Source organism: Phaenicophaeus curvirostris, chromosome 22, assembly GCF_032191515.1.
Source record: "Phaenicophaeus curvirostris isolate KB17595 chromosome 22, BPBGC_Pcur_1.0, whole genome shotgun sequence".
NCBI lineage: Eukaryota > Metazoa > Chordata > Aves > Cuculiformes > Cuculidae > Phaenicophaeus > Phaenicophaeus curvirostris.
Window position 1 is genome coordinate 912,050 of NC_091413.1, and position 22,268 is coordinate 934,317.

General features: G+C 55.8%; 1 protein-coding gene across 4 annotated transcripts in view; it reads right to left on the minus strand.

Moving 5' to 3' along the window:
• Positions 1–2,997: 2,997 nt before the first annotated feature.
• Positions 2,998–22,268, minus strand: part of TP73 (tumor protein p73) — a 28,664-nt gene continuing 9,393 nt past the window's right edge. For 2 of the 4 annotated variants that reach the window (XM_069874608.1, XM_069874606.1), the window contains exons 4-14: positions 20,428–20,673; positions 9,818–10,004; positions 9,623–9,738; positions 9,118–9,227; positions 8,564–8,706; positions 8,091–8,179; positions 7,653–7,777; positions 7,214–7,368; positions 6,963–7,095; positions 5,658–5,751; positions 2,998–4,088 (exon numbers count right to left, since the gene is read on the minus strand). In XM_069874608.1, coding sequence (XP_069730709.1) covers positions 3,768–4,088; positions 5,658–5,751; positions 6,963–7,095; positions 7,214–7,368; positions 7,653–7,777; positions 8,091–8,179; positions 8,564–8,706; positions 9,118–9,227; positions 9,623–9,738; positions 9,818–10,004; positions 20,428–20,673 — 1,719 coding nt within the window. In that variant the 3' untranslated portion in view covers positions 2,998–3,767. Of the gene's footprint in view, positions 4,089–5,657; positions 5,752–6,962; positions 7,096–7,213; positions 7,369–7,652; positions 7,778–8,090; positions 8,180–8,563; positions 8,707–9,117; positions 9,228–9,622; positions 9,739–9,817; positions 10,005–20,427; positions 20,674–21,960; positions 21,979–22,268 lie in introns of those variants that run through there. The other 2 variants (XM_069874609.1, XM_069874610.1) reach the window with 2 other exon arrangements.

Consider the following 22,268-nt stretch of genomic DNA (forward strand, 5'->3'; position numbering starts at 1 on the left):
CATGCACAGAGCTGCTGTCGTAGCCGGCTGAGCGCGGAGCGTGGGTGACGCTGCAGCCACAGTGACACGGGTTAAAGGATTTTGGGGATCCCATCAGGTCTGGTCCATATCCAGAGGATCAGGGCAGGAAGAGAGGCCAGACTCTGCTGGGTGGGGCCCAGCAACAGGACAAGGTGCATCGGGCACAAACTGGAACGTGGGAAGTTCCACCTGAACATGGGAAAAAACTTCCCTGTGAAGGTGATGGAGCCCTGGAACTGTTGGCATCGGGCACAAACTGGAACGTGGGAAGTTCCACCTGAACATGGGAAAAAACTTCCCTGTGAAGGTGATGGAGCCCTGGAACTGTTGGCCCAGGGAGGCGTGGGGTCTCCTTCTCTGGAGAAACTCAAACCCACCTGGACGTGCTCCTGGGTGGCTGCTGGAGGTGACCCTGCTGTAGCAGGGGTGGCACGGGATGAGCTCCAGAGGGCCCAGCCAACCCCACCCTTCTGGGGTTCTGTAGGCAGTCGAAAGCAGGAGGCTTTGCACTCATGAGCACGTAACCTGGAATTTTTTCCAGGGTAGAAGGAGCGGAATCGCAAGAGGAGGAACCTAGTAGCTAGGATAACAATAGGTTTCCCAGGGACCCTCCCTGGGTACCTGTGGCCATGTTGTAGTCATCCCTTGCTTTCTGCAGCTCCTCACGGAGCTCTTGGTTGGCTTTCTGGATCTTGGTGACCGTGGCTGCCTGTGCCGGCTCCTGCAAAACCTCGTCAGTGTCTGTGTCCCTCACAGCTCCATCAGGGGCCACTTCATCCCAGCTGGCTCCTTCCATCCCCGCGCTGCGGAGGGGGACGGGGGCTGCTCTGGGGAGAGAGATCTGGGGCTGGTGGCAGAGACCGGAGGTGGTGGTGTCCTTCCTCCTGGGCAGGTGAACTGCCACCTGGGAGAGGGGTGGGGACCGAGACGAGCGGGGAGAGGGGGATAGACACAGGGATGGATGAGGGGACAGGGCTGGGTGAGGAACTGGGGGTGAATGAGGGGAGATGGACGAGGGGCTGGGGATCGATGAGGGGACAGGGATGGATGAAGAGATGGGAATGGAGACAGGGACAGGCGAGGGGCTAGGGGTGGACATAGGGATGGACAGGGGACCGGAAAATGATGTGGGGACAGATGAGGGACTGGGTAGGATGAGGGACTGGGGATGGGCATGGGAGTGGATGAAGGAGTAGGGGTGAACGGAGGGGGTGGATGAGGGACTGGGGACGAACATGGGGGTGGACGAGGGGACAGGAATGGAGACAGGGATGGACAAGGGGCTGGGGGTAGGCGAGGGGGTGGGAATGGGTGCGGGGATGGACGAGGTGATAGGGATGGACAGAAGGACGGATGAGGGGAGAGGGCTGGGTGAAGAACCAGGGCTGGACGGAGGGTCAGGGGTGGGCGAGGTGCCGGGGGCCGCGGTGCAGGTACCGGTACCGGCTCGCTGAGCTCCCCGCGTCCCCAGCGTTGCTCGCGGTTGCTGGGCAGCAGCACAAGGGCAGCGATCCCAGCGACAGCGCCCGGGGAGTGGAGTGAGGTGAAAGGGAGGGGGTGAAGGCAGGGAATGGGTGCTGGGGAAAATGAGGGGGAGAGGGGAGCTGGGTGCTGCGGAGAGCAGGGCGAAGGCAGGGCAAGCAGGTTTCTGTTTGGTTTGGGGTTTCAAGGCTGGTACAGTGGGGTCTGTGGGGTGTCTGCTCCTTGAGTGGACACCAGGAGCTTTTGTGGGGGTGAGGCTGCTCCCCTCGTGCAGCAGCCCTGGCTTGGGGGGAGCTCAAGGCTCCCCTCACAGCTGCCCCTGTGTGGAACCGCTGTCTGTGCGGCTTCGGGGTTGCTTGACGAAGCAAAGCAGCTTCAGGCCCCGCAAGGTTTTACATTTAAAGGCTTCTGTGTGGGTATAGGAAGACACTTTCTGTACAATATAAGCAAGACTCTAGTTGGCAGGTGCTGTAATTCCCACATGTGCTTTTATTGTGTTACAAAACCAAAAAAAAAAAAAGAGAAACCACAGCTATAAAAATACCACATTTTCCAGAGATAACATTACAAAAAATACCATTCCTACCACGGTTGGAGCGTGTCAGGTAATACTGCCAGAAGCCGTCGTTAACATGGAAAACACGAATGATTATTTCAAAACCTTTAAAGCATTAAAGTGCTTTAATCAGACGTTATCTGGGAACAGGGTCACGTTTCAGCAGCGCCAGAGGAGTCGGGTTCCTCTGTGGAGAGGGGTAATGGCTCAGAGGACACGCTCGGGCAGGAGGGAGAGGAGGCCACCCCCGCGTGCTGAAGGTTCAGAGCTGCTGCACACACTGAGATGAAGGCAGTGGAGGGAGGACCCGGGATGTTACAGCGCGTGCAGAGTTCCTGCTCCTTCTCCCCATGAATCTCCCCTTTGAGTGGGGACGGACACTGGCCAGCGAGGAGAAGGTGAACCCGAACATCGTAGGTGGGACTCAAGGTCTTCTTTCATCCAGGGCTTTGTGAAGGGTCTTCGAGCTCCTTCCCCAGCCTGAGGGAGATGGGGAATTGTTGTAGGTCTGCTTGCAGGAGGAGACATCACAGAGGCAACGCGGGGAGGAGGTGCAGAAGTGGAAAGGTCATTTCTGCATGGATTCCCTCCAGCTGTCAGAAATCTTGAGCACCCCAAGGGTGAGAGGCAGATGGAGCAGCTCGCTGCCCGCCCTCCCTTTGTACAGCGCAGCCCCTGTAACGTTCCTTTCAGAGATGTGTCATGGGATCAACGGACAAGCTACGCCTGGAAAAAATGATCAGAAATGGGAAACAAAACTGGAGAGACCTCACATGGTCACTGAGTCCATCTCCTTCCTCCAAAGCAGGATCAAATTTACACCTTCTGCATTCCTGCTTGCTAGGTCTCAGCCCTCTGCAAACCTCCCCTAACAGAGTGGGATGGATTATCCAGACCCCTCCACCTTCCCGGGAGGATTCACTGGCCTGCCCCTCCTCTGCAATTGTGTGAAAGATGTTCAGAGGAACAGAAAAATGGGTTTTTGAGTAGATAAGGCCAGAAACAGGATTTTCTGCGTGTTTACATGCTAGAACATGAAATTAATTTACTCGACACAGTGGTGTCTCAGGAGTAAGTATCAATTTTTATAGCTTACATGAAAATAAATCTTCTTTTCTCCTTACAGCACAATGACTATACCGTATGTACATCTGCTTCGGTTTATATACACAAATAGTTAAGTACATGAACACAGCGAGAACGGACAAACAGAGCTGAAGGAATCGGGTACGTCGAGGCAGTCCGTCGGGAAAGCGGAGCGTGGGGCTTTGCATCAGTCCCTGCGTCTGCACAGCACGGGGAGCGGGACAGGGTTACGGGGAGTGAGACCTGTCGGTTGTGGACAGCACGGAGAATGCAGGACGGGGGCAGGGAAGCAGAAACAAAGGTCTCGGAGAGAAAAATCTGTCTTTATGCCGCACCTGTGGGATGCGGGGATCCTCCAGTGACACACGAACCAGCGTAAAGCAGCCGCCGGTGCCTCCTCTGGCACGGGCAGGATGAGAACCCGCGCTCCCTGCGGGGAGATCCTCTAGCCACCCTCCTTGGTCTCGGCCACCACGTTCCCCCTCCGGGGCAGGCGCCTCTCACGTGGCTCGGGCCGTACTCTCATCCACGGCGCGCAGTTCCCCTCCGCACAACACACTTAAAATATGTTTCATGGGGGTTTCGTTACCCCCGGCCTCTCGCCGCAGCCTCCTGGAGACCCTCAGTTGATCTCTCCCTCCGTGAATTCCTCCTTTATGGACTGTTTGCGCGATTTGCAGTCCGGGAGGTCGAACCCAAAGTCTGCCCAGTCGTCGGCGCCGCCGCGGTTGGGGATGGTGATGGTGTGACGCACGCGAAAGTGCACGGCCTCCATCACGCGCTGCCGCTGCAGCTCGCCCGAGCTGCCGATGGAGATGGTGGACGCGTTGCTGCTGGAGCGGATGAGCTGCTGGGCTCCGTAGTCATGGCTCTGCTTGAGCTCCTGCAGACCCCTCCAGATGATCATCCTGTACTGCTCCGGGATCTTCAGTGCTCCGAGATCCTGGAAGAACAACACTGCTAAGGCACAGCCGGCACAGATTCACCAGCGGGAGCGAGTCCCGGACCCCCGAGCTCGTGCTTTTTGTGATGTCGGGCACCCAGCGTGGTGGGGCTGGACCTCCCCTGGCCCTCTGCACCAAGCCCACAGGTGATTTCTCGTGTGTAACCAATGGCCAGTTGAGTGGTTAAGCATCACTTTGCAGGTCAGAATTTTATGTCTTTTTTTTGGGGGGGGGTGGAGGGGGGCTTACATCAAACTGACATGAAAATGGGACGGAGAGGACCTTTCCCCTTTGGACCCAGATTGCAGAGCAGCATGTGAAGCATCCTCACATCTGTTCACCTGGGCTGGCTTCTCCAGTCCTGGACCAGGAGGCTGGAGCAGCACGTCCAGGTGCCACCCGCCCGGGGGCTCTGGTGCCGTGGGAAACCGGGCGCATTCCCGCTGGGAGCCTGGGCCGGCACTAAGGCTCAGCAGCAGCAGGCTGGGACAACACTGGGGGCTGTGTTCAAAAGCCAAATGAGGCTGAAAACCTCAGGACCAGGGCTCTGCACCACAACGGACACAGGAGAGAGCTGCCAGAGAGCCGGGTTAATGCCAAACACAGAGAGTCGCGGGAGGGTTAACTAGAGAAGAGGGCGAGTACGTAATTAGTAATTACACAGGCGGACTGGGACACACAGCTCAGCAATCCGGTACGAGGTTTGGCTGTGCCAAACCTTTCCTTTGACAGCTTGCAGATGGTCACGGAGTTAGTTCGGAATATGCTAGGGTTACGCAACTGGCCTCGGCTACCACTGACAAATCATCTCCAAGGCTGCCTCACCAGAGCCTGCTCCCCGTGGGTCGGAGCTGCCAGGTAGAGGCAGCTCCTGCCAGCTGCCCCCAGGCAAACCAGGGCTGGGGCGGGAGATCTGTCTCAGCTGAAGCAGCAGCTCTGGGATTTACAGGGCTCAAGGGGTTTAAGATTTCTCCCCCTCCACCTCTTCTCGTACCCTGATGGGCTGGGAAGTCCCTGTTTTGGTGCTGCCCTTGTTACCAAGAGGTTGCACTCGAACCATGAACGGCAGCGGCAGAGGGCTGATGCTCCCGGCAAGCTTGGGGACTTCTAGCATCCTCTCTACCCTCCTTCGTGCCAGCTTTTGCCCAACCCAGGCTACTTCATTCCAGGGTTCCCTTAATACAAATGCCCTGTGCTTGACTTCGTTCTTTCAGCCTCCTTTGTCTCAAGGATTAACAGCTCCATGGGCTGCAGGTTGTTCTCCTGAGCACCTCGGCTATTTTTCCTGTGTTAGGTGGAAAATCCACCTGAGGTCTGATCTGGGAGTCTTTTAACTCTCTTGTTTCTAATAGCAATTGGTTCTACTGTGGTTGCTACCCACGACTGAGCTCCTGCTAAATGCAAAGGAGCAGAAAGGATGCATGGAGGTGCAAATCCTGGGGAGCACCGTTCGGTGCGAGGGGTTGGTGCAGAGTTTTCCCTTTCCTTCAAAACGGTTTTGTTCTTGCTTTTCAGATCACCATCTGAGAGAGACAAGTGGTAAGAACAGATCTTCCCAAGGCATTTACCTCTATGGATAGGTTCTGCAGGTGGTAAATGTTCTGTAACCCTTGTGAGGTGAAATAGTCGATGCAGTTTGGACACCCCAATCCTGTCAAAAAACTGCAGAAAGAATTTGGACAATCAAGCAGCATTAACTTCTCACGAATCAGAGCTGCGCTTGCAGCGATGGGGCCCAACTGTGCCTCTGGACCTGGGTGAGTTCCTGCTGCCCCCGGCACAGAGGGGCTGTGGCTGGCAGGGAGCTCGCCCTGGGTGCTCCAACAGCTCCATCGGGCTTTGTCTGGGGCTGCTGCCATCCCAGGTGTGACCTCAGTTACCACTAATGTCAAAGTGAAGCATGGGATTGCATTTATCCCTAAAACTATGCAATTTTTCCCTCCTGATCACCAGAGATTCCAGCTCAGTGATGTACTTGGAATAACTCATGGGAGCTTGAGCTGCTGGGGGCAGGAAATCAGGGCATGCCGGGCAGCGAGGCTCCGCAACGTGCAGGGGTATTTGCCCATCGTGCTGGGCTGCGGCCACATGCCGCTGGTTGAACAGCACATACGGCCTCCCTGACTTTGGTGGGGTGTCTGGTGAAACATCTGCTGTCTTTTTAAAGCGGCTGCAGACTTGTGAATAAATTTCTGATGGAAATAAGCCACGTGGATCGATTTCGAGATATTGCTAGGAAGGAAGGGGCAAGTTCACAAAGCTGTGAGCCAGTTCCTCCCAGTATTGAAAGGGGCTTCAGGAAAGCTGGGGAAGGACTCTTGATATGGGGGTGCAGGGACAGGACGAGGGGAATGGTTTTGAGCTGAAAGAGAGGAGACTGAGATGAGATCTTGGGGAAAAATGTTTTGCTGTGAGGGTGGGGAGGCCCTGGCCCAGGTTCCCCAGGGTAGTGGTGGCTGCCCCATCCCTGGAGGGGTTCAAGGCCAGGCTGGATGGGGCTTGGAGCCCCTGATCCAGTGGGAAGTGTCCCTGCCCATAGCAGGGGTGGGACTGGATGGGCTTTGAGGTCCCTTCCAGCCCAAACGATTCTATGACATGCAGGAAAAGACTCTCATTGAGATTAATTTTTAATTAATCAGGGACAGATAGCCCAGATAGAGGTATATGAGGACAACCAAGTTTTCTAACTGGTAGGTAGCTGGGCTTTGGTTTCTGAGATGGGAATAATGCCCTATGATCTCATGAGCAGTGATTTCTCAGTTGGGACCAGTGGCCAGTTGACCAGTTGCTAGACAGATCTGAAGGTTAGAGTGAGGAACAACAGCAAGAAACGCCAGAGGACAAGACAGACGGGGCATCGGGCGCTTCCCTACCTGACGAGGCTGGGATCGGGGTTGTAGGGCGGAGGGGGCGTGCAGTGAGATCCGGAGACCATGGACTGGGATGAGTGGCCCCCGTTCATTTCTCCGTTGGGTTGCATGGGGTGACTGTTGAGCATTCCGGGTCCTGGGCAGCGGCCATGCCAACGCAACAGAGAGATCCATTAGACATCACCCTGGCCGTGATCCCCGCCCTCACACTCGCAGGGAGCCTCGGGGTCTGTGCCACACGGCGAGGACCTTACCCATGGGCCCCAGGCTGGGCGCGGAGCCGGAGCCGTGCTGCGCGGGCTGCCCTACCAGCTGGTTGACCGAGGGCAGCTTGTTGATTCCACCACTGTGAACCTTGTTCATGGGCGAAAGGACGGGGCCGTAGGAGGAAGGTGTCTGCAGTTGGCTCCTGCTCGGGAAACCAGGCAGTGGGTCAGCCTGCAGCGGGTGGGATGGAGCCGCCTGCCCCGACCCAGAGCTCCCCTGCGATTGCGCTTCCCCACTGAGGCTTCAGGCAGAAAAGCTGCTTTGCACCCATAGCGGCTCTGTCGCGGCTGCCAGCCCTTGCTGAGCGCGAGGTGTCGGGCAGACGTGCTGTGAGCCCCGCACTAGGGCTGCTCGAGGGGTCCCGCAGCCAGGGCCAGGGCTGCTCCCAGCCTCTCCATGGGCATCTGGGGCTGCGGTGATACTCACTGCCTCTGCAGGAGCTGCTGCTGCTGCTGCCGGTAGGACTCCACCAGCTGCTGCGGGACCAGCTCCACCAGCTCCAGGCTCTCCTTTATCTTCATCAGGATCTCAAAGTTCTCCCGGCCTCGCACCTGGAGGAGGGAACAAGCCCAGGGCTTTGTTCCCATTCCACCTGGCTACCTTCCTCATGGCCCCTTTCTTCCACTCAGCCGCACATGGTGCAGTGTCACCGTGGCCAGGGATTACTTGGGGATCCAGGACTCCACTGGACACGGGCATTCACTTATGCTTTTGCTCCTGTTCTCTAGGTCTCTGCTCAGCCCCACACCTGCTGCCCCACAGGAGATTGTGTAACCCCATCCTGCCCAGCACTGTATCCGCAGGGCGTTTCTCACGGAGGGGATGATGCCGCCACCGTCGCAAGCCGAGCTCACCAACACTTACAGGCACATAATATGTCTCCTCCTCCCCGTGCCGCCGCTTCTTAACGCCAGCCCCAAGCGCTGGGATCCCCTGCGGGCTCTGCTTGAATGCTGGGAAGGAGAGAGGAGAGTGTTAGCGTGCTGGGAGGGCAGGACGCAGCGCAGAGCAGCTGGGCTTCCTGCGGGAATGAAGGTCAAGCCATGAGGGTGCTGGCTCTTCACCTGAGTCCTGGCATGGATGATGTCCCTTTATTAATAATAATAATGAAGAACAAATCTATCTGGACACAAAAGCTCTGCACTAGCAGTTTTGCACCCAAAAGGGAGTGGGTTTGAGATTTAGTCAAGAAAGAGGAAAGCATCATCCCTGGATGTGGATTGGAGCCTGAACTGGAGCACCATGGTTTGGGTGTGATGGGAAGGAGCTGAGGCAGAAGCACCACATGGCTTGGCAAGGGGTGCAGGGAGCCCAGGGTGGCAGCAGAGGGGACTCACTGCGTTTGTTGGCGTTGCCGTTTTTAGCTGCACTCTCGTTCAGGGCTTGTTGCTCCCGGTAATGATCTTCATCAGCTTTCCGGTCTCTGCCGGGACAGGCACAGATCCGTCCCTCGAACGATCTCCTCCCTAGGACTTGGCCACTGGGAGGAGAGAGAGATCGGTGATCCTGTTGCTTGGGAAGCTCATCACAGCTCAGTCCAGCTCAGAAACCAGACCAGCAAAGTGTCTTCCCATCCCTCTCTATGAATGGAAGCTGAGGAAGCAATCAAGCCCCAAGGTACTGAGTGCAGGGAGCGCCCAGCAGAATCTCCTGGAGGAAGAGGAGCTCCTGAGGCAGAGGAAGGCTCCAAGCTGTGGCGGAGAAGCCAGCATTGAGCTGGGTCCCCTGTCCCTTCGTGCCAGCCCTTAGGCAGCAAAGAGCTTTTCCTTGGCCATGGGCTGCGGGTACCGTGCCTCCTTCCCCTAGGAGTGCGCCCTGCAGGGGAGGATTCCTTCCCCAGGGCCTCCCGCAGCGGGGAGGGATGCCCATCCCTGCTCTGACAGCCACTCACTCTCTTGTCTCCAGCGTGATGATGATGAGGATGGGCCTCCTGTTCATTCCTCCCACGCAGCTGCTGTTGCACATGAAGTTGTACAGGATGGTGGTGAACTCGGTCCCCACCTGCCCGGGAGGGGAGAGCAGGCGCTGAGTGGGGAGAGATGCAGGGGGTTGCAGGCTGGGCCCCCCAGCACAGGGCTGGCACCTTGGCAGGGCGAGTAGGGGAGCATCAGGGGAGGATGGTGTCAGAATGGTCCCATCTGGGAGGAGGGGACTGTACAAGGGCTGGGGGGGCCCCTGCTTCCCGGGAACAGGATGCTCTGGCATGCTTCCCAAGGCTAGGAGCTGTAGATGCTCAAAGACAGCACAGGGAGCAAGCGGCGGGGGTGGCTTGGATGTTCCAGGGCAAGCAGGATGCTCCTGCCCTTTGTGTCCTACCAAGCAGCCCTGTCCCCAGTGGGTTCAGCACCAGCAGAAGGGGCTGGTCCTGCCCCCCTGCCCCAGGAGCAGCCGGGTACCTGCGGGGGCTCGTAGGGCACCATCACGCTCTGCCTTCCCGTCACGGGGTCGTCCACATACTGCGAGAGGTTGTTGCCCTCCACGCGGATGAGGTGGCTGGCTGGGGCCGACTGACCTGCAAGGCAAAGCTCGGTGTCAGAGAACGCGGCTGCCCGAGACGCTGCTCCCGGGCAGGGTGGGAGAGCGGCACTCACCGTCGTTGAAGTCGCGGCCGAGCTCGTGGTTGGGGCAGCGTTTCACCACCTCGGTGACGTGCTCGGCCTTCTTGTAGACGGGCATGGCCCGGATGATGGTGCCCGGCGGCGGCGGGGTGGACACCTTGATCTGGATGGGACATGTCTTTGCAATCTGACAGTAGAGTTTCTTCAGCAGAGGGGAGTACTGGAAAAGAAGAGACGCCCACCGGGTGAATGTCCCTGGGTCTGACCGGGATATTGGACGCTCCCCGCCTGCTCTCGGCTTCCTCCACTGCCTTTCTTGTGCTGGGCTCGGGCTGGTGCTCCCACCACCCCGATAGGCATTTCTGTGCCCTCAGCTTCTCTCGTCCACCCACCCGCTGCTTCCTCAGCCCCCCCAGTGAAATGCGAACGCGGCAGTAAAGCAGCAAATTAAAGTAATGACTCATTATAAACCCAGTTACCACCTCTCATACCACAGCCACGCAAAGCGGCAGAAGGAACGACCCCAGTGGTGTCGGGGCTCCGTGGCAGCTCCGTGCCGGATCACAGCACAGCAAACTGCTGTTGTGTGTTCCGAGTGCGTTGTAGGGACAACAGTCAGAGGAAATTTGGGCTGACTTTGCACGAACTGTTTACTTCTAGGCTCAGTATTTGTTTTTCCCTGTAACTATTTAAATACGACCCAATTCACCCACAGCACATCGTACCCACTTCCCAAACAAAGCAGGTAGAACCACCTCCTGGGGCTGAGCACTGCAAGGTTTCCCAAGCAGCCTAAGTGCAGCAGCAGAGCGGGAGCACCCACCGTACTGTGACTGGGAGGAAATCTTCCTGGAAATGAGCTTAAACCCGCATTCATCCATCGCTCAGCTCATTTCAGAAACGTCACCCTGAGCCCGTTGTCACCTGCAGCACCTGGGTGGGAGCACTACAGCCTAGGGAAATAGTGCCTAGCATCGTTAACAGAGTCATAGCTAATTATGCAAGATCTCGGAATTTAATTCTGAACGGCGTGTGTGATACAGGATTTCTCGATCCTTCGCAGGTGCTGGCAGTGGCTCTTGGGGCTGGGATGGGGACCAGTCCCAGACTGGCTATGGGAGGAACATGCTCTGCAGGCAGCAGATGGAGTCGCTCGTTAACAGAAAACGGTTTATCACCACTAAAATGCTTGTGAGCCCACAATAGGATTTGCTCAGTTGGAAATCATTATTATCAGAATTATATAGAATCACGGAGTGATTTGGGTGGGAAGGGACTTCAAAGCCCATCCTGTTCCACCCTCTGCCATGGGGAGGGACACCTCCCAGTGGGTCAGGGTGTTCCCAGCCCCATCCAACCTGGCCTTGAACCCCTCCAATTCCTCTCCCAAGGCCCATGGACCTGCTCAGCACGAGGCCACTGAAAACAAGAAGGGAACGGCAGCATCCCAGCCAGCCAGACCTGCTGCGCGCCGCTGCCAGAAGAGGTTGGGGAAGGCAGAGCCCGTCCTTCCCCTTCCAGTAACCGCGTGCCTCGGCTCCCAGGTGCGGGGATGTGCAATTCCCTTCCACCTCAGCAGTGCCATGCTGTTTTCCATCTCGCAAGGAATGTGTTTGCTCTACAGGAGCCCACCCTGCCGCACGGGGAGCAGCCAGCCCCGGCATGGCAGGGCATGTTCCTGCGTAAAGTATTTTATCTCATCCCCACAACACAGCGCCCGGTGCCAAAAAAATACCACCGTGCAAGGAGTCTGTGAGGATGTTAAAGCTTGTCCCGAGCCATCCAGGTACAGGTGTGTGGAGGCCAGTGAGGCTTCTTCCCGGTGTCAGGGGGTCTGAGCCTTTGCTGCCCCAAGCACGGGCAAGGCAGCTGCTCGGATGGGACTGGAGGGACAGCTCAGCCCTCGTTGTCCCACTGCCACGAGCCCAGGATGGTGCACCCCGTGCAGAAGGGATCTGTGTTTCCTGATCCCATTTCTGTAGCATCGGATCCATCTGGGGGCTGAGAGGGGCTCCCCCGCCCATGGAGGCTCCCACCAGGCTGCTGGGGCTGGATGGGCTCCTACCACCCACTGCTAACGAGGCAAACAAGATAAACCATTTTCAGGTTGTATTTCTAGGGAAGATATAAAGAGGAGAGGGGTTTGTTAAGAGCTGCAGTGGCTCTTGTGTTGTGAGGATGTGTTGGACCGAGGACCAACTGGAGCAGGTACCAGTGCCTGCAGAGGCAAACTGGCAGGGTGTGTGTGTGTGTGTCCTGGGGTCTGAGCCTGCTCTGGTATGGAGAGAGGAGGAGATGCTATGGTCATTGCTAGCTGATGGGGAGATGTAATGTGAAGCTGAATCTGGCAGCAAAAATTTAATCCCCAGTGTTGGAGACCTGTGGACTTTCCCAGAGCGAGAGGATGCTGAGAAATGCTGCCTTTCACTGAAATCCCCAAATTCTGTGCTGATACCTGACGATGCTGGCTGCACCTTGGCTCTGTAGCCGGGTCAGCTTCCTGGGTGCCATCCCAGCAGGGATTGTGCCGGAGCTGGAGGCACAGGCTCCCCTTGGAATGCTGTTTCCTCCCTCTGCCAGGCTGGAAGGCGAAGCTCTGGCGTGGCTGTGGCCCCGCTGCTCCCCCGCGGCACGGTGGGGGTTTAGCACCCTTGTTTTGAGGAGACAAGATGGCAAAACAAGGGCTATTGGGAGGGGGGCTCTTCTTTGCCAGGTGTTAAAATACTGACAACTCCTGTCAAAGGATCCTTTCATGTAGACATTCCCGGGCAGTCCTCGACATGCCTGGGAAATATAACTGCTCTGGAAGAGAAGAGGTGCATTATGGCAAGTTCTTTGGTAACAAATTCTCTCATTATACCATGTTATGACATGGATAAATCTCTGTTAAATAGCAGAGCGATTGCCCCGCAGGGAGAAAGGCTGCCGCTCCACACAGGCACGCCTCCGCTGATAACCTTATCGTGTCTTAACAGCTCCAGGATTGCCTTCAAAGGTCCTTCCACAATAACAAACTATTCTTCTAAGGAACTCCGTGCTGATAACTCTGGGCAAGAAAAGTCCAGGCTGTTCCCTGTGCAGCCCTGCTCCTCGCAGCGAGCAGCCAACCCACAGCTGCATCTTCAGCTGCGTCTCCAGCCGCTGCTGGGGCCAAGTGCTCCATGTCGCAGACCCAGCCTGCCCTCACCTGCAGTGTTGGGACAAAATGACCCCTGGGAAGAGGCCACTCACAGCAGCTCGGTCCCAGCCAAAGCTCACATCCCTCACGTTGCTGCTTCCAAGTGTGGGAGCATCTCCAGACACCTGGATGCTTTCCTGATGCTGGTGCATCAGTACATCCAGACCTTGGTCTGGAGAGTTCTTTCACTCCTACAGAAGATCCTGGGGTAGGCTCTTGTAAAGTCAGACTATGTTTATCTCTTTGCCTAGGCACCTCCTGCCTCTACTTTCAGTTCCTGCCCTGCCTTCAGCCCCTCGCTGCCTGTCTCCCCAGTTCCAGTATTGCTAAGGTCACTGCTTGTAGAGAAAGTCAGAGGGTGTTGTTTCTGCACGCTTGCAGAGCACAGCAGGTTCACACCGTGGTGCGGCCTGTGGGTGCTGCATGGTGTAAACAGCAAACAGCACTGAGCAAATCCCCCTGAACCTCACGTAAACTTGCTCTGGGGTTTTGCTGCAGTTGTGCCGCTCCCCATGCCAGCCCTCAGCCACTGGGGCTGAATCGTGCTGCCACCTCCATCGCTGCCCCTTCCCTGATGCTGTTGCCCATCTTGCGGGGCACATCCAGAGCTCTAGGAATAACTAGGAAAGCTGAATTATTTAAATGCTAGCAGCACATCAGCATTAGCCTCCATTTCCCAAGGAGCTCAGTACCCCAAAGTGTCTTTAGGCAGGGTTTCTTTCACCTCTGTGTTGGAAAGTGCCTACTTCTTGGGTGAGATGGAAACCACACTGTATCGGTGCCAAGCGTAATGGGAAACAAAAGCAACAGAGCCCTGTGGTGTTGTTGGCCCCTGTGGAGGTAACTGAGGTTATCTTGGTAGTGCTGCTGTGGTACCCAAGGATGTTTAGCACATCACAAGATCCAGATGAGCCAATGCCCCACAATGATTCACAGAGACTGGCACAGCTGCATTGAAATCAAATCTTGGCATCCTCCACTGCCCACCCTGAGCAAGGAGCTGCTTTGGAAGAGGTTGCTCAGACCAGAGCTGTGTCTCCCACACAGACGGGGGGAGAGGTGTTTTTCTCCATGGATGCTGACAGCCTCACATGAAAAACAACCTGAATGTTCTGCACGGGAAGACCTGCCGGCAACGTCCATCTCCTCCAGCCCTCCCTGGGCAGCAGAACCGCTAGGAGGATGTGTCCCAACAGATTTGGAGCTGATAAAATCTTATTTATCTTCAACTGTTGACACCGAAGCGTCTAGACTTGCCTGCTTTGGGAGCGCTGCAGCCAAGTCCTCCTTTCTCTCTTGAAGGAAATGATTTGCTCAACAATTACTTTTTCCACAAATCCTTCCCCCCCTCCTCCCTACCAGCCACCTCCTCCTCCTCTTCTACATTCCAGTCTCCTCATTAGCTCTACTCAAGACGTGTCCAGGACTGCAGTCAATGGATCCCAATAAAGCCACTAGCCTGGCAAGAGAGAGAGAAGAAAAGTGCTGCCTCCGGCTGCTAATTTCCTTGTGCTCCCCAGCAAGCAGCTGCAGAGCTGCATCCTGGGACAGGTTTGGACAGATCACAGTGGAGAGGTGATAATAATGTGTCTGTCATCTTACTCAGACATGTAGCATCTTGCAAACCGCAAATACCGTTAACCGGCTTGGACGAATCTGTTACAACAGGTCCTGGAAGGCGCGCCGACTGTCGAGCTCTTTTTTTTCTTTCTAATTTTTTTAATAAGCATTTTTTAATCACTGGTCTCTATAGCTTCTCACCGAGCTGGAAATTCTGCCCAAAGCTACTTTCTTGCTCATTTACTTTGAGCTGGGTTTGGAGCCATCCAGTGCAGTGCTGGTACCCGAGAGGAGAGCATCTCCACGGGCAGGCTGGGCAGCAGAGATGCTGCCCCAAAACCCGTGCTGGGCAGTGCTCCCGCCAGACCCGCACGGGTTGGGAGTCTCCAGGTGCCTGGAAGAGTCCTGCAACCCTGCACAGAGCCCCTCTTCTCACTCCGGCCATCAGCAGCTACCACGGACCCCATCAACCACAGGTGCCCAGCCCTGGACCACCAGCAACGTCTCGGGACCGGAGCTGCCCCACAGCAGACGCAGCGCAGAGGCTGCATGTGCTCCAGCCTGCATACCTCTACCTTGATTATCGTGCCATTACTGCTAATTAAAATCCCTTGGTTCACCCCCAAAGGAGTTTTCTCCTTTCCTTCCCTGGTGTGCAGAGCCTTAAAATAACTGCCAACCAGGATCCCAGCCGTTCTTAGTCACAGCTCAGCCAGTGCTGGCACACGCAGGGCTTGTTTTAATCTCCTAGTATGTTTGATTCCTTCTGAGAGCCTGGAAACTCAGGTCCTCTGACCACGCTGGTGCTGGACTTCCCTCTCATCCAAAAAGGAAGCAGAAAATCCAGCAATGCAGTTGTTTCATACTGTGTTATCAAGCCTTGATACAGGGAGCAAGCTGGGAGGGAAGACGAAGCTGAGGGGAAGACGAAGCTGAGAGCCAGGCTTGGGAATCGCTGCTGGAAATGAAATGCAAAACCCAGAGCAGCACGACCTGGATGTGGGAGGAGACCACCGCCTCCCACAGCATCCCTGGCAGGCTGCGCAGAGCAGGAGGGAGCTGCTTCTGCCTCCTTACAGCCACTGCCTGGAGGGGGCACAGGCAGAGAACGTGGTTTACCAAGGGCACATCCAGCCTCTCTCCCCACTCCTTCAGCGCCACAGGTCAGTGCTCCCAGGAACACTTGCAGCTGTGGTTCTCATGGTGTGGGATGCAGCCCCACATGGCAAAACCTCCCACTTCCAGCGGTGTGGCAACACGCCCTGTGTCCGATCCTGAAGGATTTGGCCGGGGCAGCCGAGGTGGGAGTGCTGCGGGCTGACCTGCTGGGATGCAGCCACCACCCAAGACGGCTGCTGGGCCAGAGCACGGAGCTGCAGCTCCTTCTGCAGCCTCTTTATCTCAGTTCCTCCAGCAGGTCCCTCTGTCACCACCTACCCTGCATGTTTCAGGTAGAGGAGCTGACCAGAACAACCTTATTTTTGCAGTGCATCCTCTCCCAGCTCTCTCCTGCTGGAAAGCGTTACCTTCCCACCGGAGCGGTGGTTGCCAGTAAGTTGTTCCCTTGACCTGTGTGTACTGTGAAGGTTTGAGATATTGGAGCTGATAGCGGGATCGTGTTGGAACATCACACACTGAATTCCTTTGCCTTTTTTCTTAATTCCATTGTGTCTGGAGCTCCTGGAGCCTCATCCACACCCTGCGAAAGCTGGAGGAAAGCCTCCAGTGGGCTGGCTTCGATGGGCTTTGGAGCAGGCTGATGTTGCTTTCCTACTTCTGGAATGCCAAAATATCTGTGCCCAGCTACTCGAGGGAAAACAAAGATGTTTGTGGCTCGGAGGCAGAGTGTACAGAGCTGTGCCTGCCCCTGCTCATCTCCAGGCTGCTGCTGTTGGACAGGGATCTCCTTAAAACACGGTATCAGTGAGAGTTTGAAGAGGGGGCTCATTTTCTACAGATGCTCTTGGAAGTTTTTCCCTCCTTCACCCCAAAAAGCTTCAGGCAGTGACCAGCAAGGGAGAACCTGCCTCCTGCCACACCGCTTATTCCCACTTTCCTCATTGTTAGCACCAAACCAACCATTTCTGCTTCCTCAGTGTCTGCGGTCCAGCTGCAAGATCTACTGGAACCAGTTTGGCATGGCTTTGGGTAACTGCTGGACAGCATCCACCCTTGCAGGAGCATCTTGCCTCAGCTTCAGACCTCTCCAGCCTTTCCCTCACGAGCTCTTTGCTCACTGAGGCAGCAGGCAAGACCCTGGACGTGGCCAGGACCCCTTGCACTGGGGCTGGGGGAGGTTTGTCTGCCCCAGCACCGGGGGCCTAAGCCCCCGCGTCCTTTTGCAGCCCAACCACAGGAGGCCAAAGACCCTATTAACGCTTCTGCTGGTGCTGGCCACATGCTGGCGTTTTAGAGGGGAGGAAGCACCGACTCGCCGCAGATCTGACTTGAGAAAAATACTAATTATCTATCAGTTACCAGCTGGCTGGCGTGGCGAGGGGCTGCCTGTGAGAAAACAGCCCGGATCGGCTCACGGCTCTAGCGTGTACAGGCAGCGCCGGGGAACTGAGAGTCCTGATAGCTTCCAACAAGCAGGCAGGCTGCTGGCATGCCCTGTCTTGCAGCGCCGCAGCTCCTGGTCCTCCTCCCAGCCCCATCAAAGCCGTATACCAGAGGGGGGCTTCGAACCTACAGGGAAAACCTTATTTTCAGCATCTGGCCATTGCTCTCCACTGATAAGAAGGCTATTAAAAATGAAAAGGGAGGTGGCAGCAGACTGGTGTGGTTCCTTTGGTTCAGGATTTGTGACAACGTGTGGTGCTCAGAACTGGGATGGCACCTACCCGCAGCCCTGCATCCCTCTGCAAGGACAGCCCTGGGTCTGGTAATGCTATCCCCAAACTCCAGTCCCAAACCTTCTCCTCTTCTCCATTCACCTATTTCTTCAGTTTAGAAATTCAGTATTTTAAGGCTAGAGATGAGACGTGATGATTCTCTGGTTGGATCCCTGCACTGCTGGCCCAAGCCCTGCGCCTACTCGTTGTGCCTTGAGCCAACAATGTCTGCTCGGAGCACAGCTTATCTCTCAAGAGATATGCAGACTCCTCATTTAAATACTTCAGGAGTTGGAGAATCCACTGCATTCCTTGGTAAATTGTTCCTATGGTTAATTATCTTCACTGTTAAAAAAATTCTATGCCGGGTCTTCCAGAGGAACAGCCAGAGGGATTCAGTCGAAACCCTTCAAACCCAGGAATCTCTGGGACTACACACGTCCATCAGCCAGAGCTTGTGACCGTATTAACAAAATGATGTCAAATCATCTGACGTGGTGACTCGCATCATGCTCTTTGGTTTGGCATTGCCTGCACGCTGCAGTCGGTTCCTTCCCCTCCTGAGAGGAGATCGTAGAGAGGTGGGTTTTCACGTGGCAAACTCACGAGCTGGATGGTCTGTGCCCATGTCAGTGATCCCGCAGGGGTTAGCATTTCAAATGAAACATCCCCCATGCTCTCCAGGGTGCCAGGCGCTGCTGACCTGCTCTTGTTCTCCAAAAGGCTCAAGTCAGTGCTGGTAGGCACGAGCCCTGCAGCCAGCCTGCTTTCCGGGGACGCACAATCACCTCAGCGTTGTGATTCAGATGTCCGTGCATCTCACCAACTGCCCTGCCAGGTATTAAAGCCTGTGCAGGTATTTAACTCCTCCACTCTGGACCACTTCCCAGGAGATTCCCTCCTTGCAGCCTCGGCTCCCAGCCCCAGGAGCATCTTCTGCAGGTGCTTATGGCTGCCCACAGCACGTTCTCCTGGTATCTCTGGAGTCCAGCTGCTCCTCTGAGCCCAGCATTGATGCAGCACTGGCTGCTCCAGCCTACAAAGAAGATCTTAACAAAATGGCCTGAGGAAAAAAGCGATCCTGCCCTAATCAGCACAGCTCCCAATGGGACATGACAGCTACAGGAGCAGGGGCAGTGTGGGGTGATGCTTAGACAGACTGGGCTCACTTTGAGGTTGTGGAAATATCCCAGGTGGCTGGGATGGCTCCAGCAATGGAAGGGGCTGTAGGACTGCCTCAGGGAGCCCCTTGCTGCTCCCTCTGCTCCTCCACACGGATACACCCTGTCTGCAACGCTGCCTGAGGGTGCCCGGCAGCACCTAGCTTGGCCCTGCCCATGGCTGTGCCTGCTCCATCACAAACCATTCCACAGGCACTACTAGCCAGGTACAGTGGTGAGTGAGCACCAGGACAAGACACCCTGGTGTGAGTTCAATTTCCATTTGGATGCTTTTTTGGCACAGGAATGCCTCCTGCCTCTGCACAGCTTTGGTTTTAATTGATGTGAGTTTCCCCCCCTGAGTAGGGACAGAATCGGGCTGGAGTCACATCCTACCCTGATGACCTTCAGATTATTCAAACCCTAATGAACTGCACTTTTTAGTAACATCTCACAGGGAAAGGCCAAGGAAAAGACTGAAGCCTTAACCACTCCTACAACGAGAGGTCATCTCTACTTGCACTGCTGGTCCCAAGCCCCTGTCAGCGTGACTCGGCAGTGAAGCTGTGAAGCTCCGGTGACCAGACACAGGGAAGCTGCTCTGCTGCCCCAGCCCTGGATTCGACTGAATTCAAACACCTGCTCGCTGCTGGTCTGCCTGCTCTGCCTGCCTCTTGGTTTTCACAGAAGGGACGGAGCCGGTGCAGTGGCCGATGCCGTAGCCCATCCCCTCCTGCTCTCACCATGACACCGCGCCAGCCGCTGCAAGTGGAGCAGCACCCACTGACCAGGACCTGCCTGTGTGAGAGCAGCCAAGGACTCTTTCTGTCTCCCGCGGGAAGGACCGTCTTGGCAAGTAAACGCATCAACTCCCCAAAATAAAAGCCATTCTCACGCTTCGGACTGACCTATCGCTCCTGGTCTGCTCTACCCGCTTTGTGGTGATGTCAAACCGCTGCCCTAGCACAAACCCTGCTGCTCCCTCATTGCCAGTTGTCTCGTCCCAGCCTTTCTGCTCCGTTAACGTTTCCTGGAGGAGAAAACCCGCCTGCCTTATGTGTGCCGGTGAGCGGCTCTTCCAGATCCAGAAATGCCTCCAACACTAGCTGCAAGTGTCATTTTTGCTTAGAAAGAGGGACAGCACTACACCAAGCTAGGAAATGGGATGGGCATTCAGGACCTGTTGCCACAAATATCAAAGCAGCCTTGTAAGCTCAGCCCTGGTCCCAGGTTACTGATTTGCTGGGGCTGCAGATGCGTGGCCAGACCAGCATGGACCAAACCTGCATCCCAACTCCCGAGGACCAGGCTGCAGCGCTCACATCCCACACAGCGTGATGCTGCACGGTGACCCTCCGTCATTAAAAACCTACCCTGTTGTTTTGCCATGACTTCTAGAGATCAAGTTACTCTTCCGATGTGAGATGAAAAAGGATTGTAAATGACAAGCAAGAATTCACAGCAAAGCTGAGAATGGCCCCAACAAATTTGAGCAAAGGTCCAACTCGCCCACTGCCTCATCCCTGACAGCAGTCACTGGCAAACACACAGGGAAGCACCATCAGAGCAAGGCAGAGTCCTTCCCCAGGGCAGTTCTCCAGCTTCGCATTTCTAGGGGTATTTACTGGCAGTTTAGGAAATCACTAAGAGAGAAGCTACATTGGAAACATGCCTACAGCCCCTCAGGAGAAAACCCTTAAAAAGCAGGCCCTGATGATTCCTGCATGTTGTTTTTTCCAGGGCCACCTGCGCAGGTGATGTCCCCAGCGGGTGGTGGCTGCGTGAGAGCATGCCCTCTGCATCCCACTGCCAAGCACCACTGAGGCATCGGGGTGTCTGCAGCCGCTGGCTGAAAACACCCTCTGCGGTGGCAGCATCTCCCTAGCAAAGGTAAGAAGACATGCGACTTACTGTCCAGGTGGCTGACTTGGCGGTGCTGGACTGCTGGAAGGTCACCTCAAAGTGGTGGGGACCGGGGTAGTCGGTGTTGGAGGGGATGACGGGAGCTGGGGACATGGTGTCGAAGGTAGAGCTGGGCTGCGAGTAGGGCGAATGCGTTGGGACATTGGAGGTGTGCTCGGAGCTGTAGGGGCTGGTGGAGGCTGCTCTGCTGCCGATGCTCTGATCCATGCTGTTGTTCAGCAAATTGAACTGGGACTGGAGGAAGGGAAAAGGGGAGGAGGGAAAAAAGAAAACACCAGCCAGTTTAGAGACATGGAAACCTCAGCCACACTTCTCCAGGGCTCCAGGTGTCCTGTTACAGCCTCCTTAAAGGGCCAGCGTGTGGGAACGCCAGCCAGAAGAGCTGGTTGGGGTCTCTTGGGTTTCTGAACAGGTCACCGCTTGTGCAAGGGATAAACCCAATACGCCCTTCCACGCGCTCCATCCTCACTGAAGGCAGCGAGGTCCTGAGATCCCTAGATTTCTAGCACATCTGGCTATACAAAGCCACTCTTGCCAGCGGGCAGGGATTTTCCAGGGTTTGCTCAGGAGTGGGAGATGTCCCACCACGAGCAGGGAGTGACGGCCCCATCCTGGGCACAGTCTCTGCCCAGCGCTGGCCTTCGCAGTGGCCAGAGCATCCCGGGAGGCTGCCCCGGCGCTCAGCACCGGCGTGGGGCGAGCACAGCATCGCTCCCAGCTCAGCGTCCAACCTGCTTTCCAGCCGGCTCCCACATGCATTCCCTTGTCGCGAGTATGCAAGGGAAACAGAACCTCTAGAAGTGTTTCTTGAGGAAGAGCTGGCTCTCAGTGTGGTTTGGGTAATTCATTCCCAGCTGGGATGGTTGCTTTCAGCGGCTTTTGTTGGCATACATCTAATTTGGGGGAAACCTCAAACCTGCAAAGCGTGTAGCTGTGATGCCACACGCTGCAATAAGGGCACAGAGCAAATGTAGCTATTTCTGCATCTACCGGCTCTGATTGCAGAAATCCTTATCACAACTTATTTTCTTGTTCCTCTTCTGACAATCCCTGTCAGATACGTCCAGTAAGAGCTGGCAGCTCTTTTATCTGCAGGCATAGCCTAAGCAAAGCTCCGTTCTCAAACACTGTGTGGCTAAAGCAGCCTTAACCTTTCACCTGAAAATCAGATTTAAAAAATTTATTTTCTCTATGGAAGAGAAATAAACTAATATTAAAAAAAAATAAATTCCGAATGCAACCGTTTCTCAAAGCAAGTGGGATTTTTTCCCCCAGAAATCTGCACTCCCCGCATTGGCCAAGGCTTGGTGTCCCGGCTTTTGCCAGCCAGCAGTGTCCTGGCAGTCCCGGAGGCGGGTGCTGCCGGTGACCGTTGCATCGCTGCTCGTCATCCCGACTCCCCACAGCACCCTGTACAAGACGGGGAACGGGGCTGTGCTCCCCCTCCCCAACTCCGGTCTCCCCGGCAAGGACCATCCCTCCAGCCACCAGCCAGAACGGCTCTGGGAAACCAGGAGTCACTGGAAGGCGGCTGCCACCGTCCCTCAGCCCAGCCAGCAATGCTGCCTGCCTTCTCTTCCGAACGGCTGCGAGTCTCACGGCTTAGGAATCAAGAGACGTGTTTTAACTTGGGATCCCAACCTCACCCCAACGTCTGCGATGTATAATGGTTTAAAGGCAATCATCGTTCTCCAGGGAAGTTCTCCTGTTGTCTGCATCTCTCACAAGGTCGTTGGAGCCTGTGACTAACTGGAGGAATGCTGAACAAGATCTGACTTGCTTTTACACATCCACCTATCTTCGCCCCTAAAATATGCATGTAAACCCCT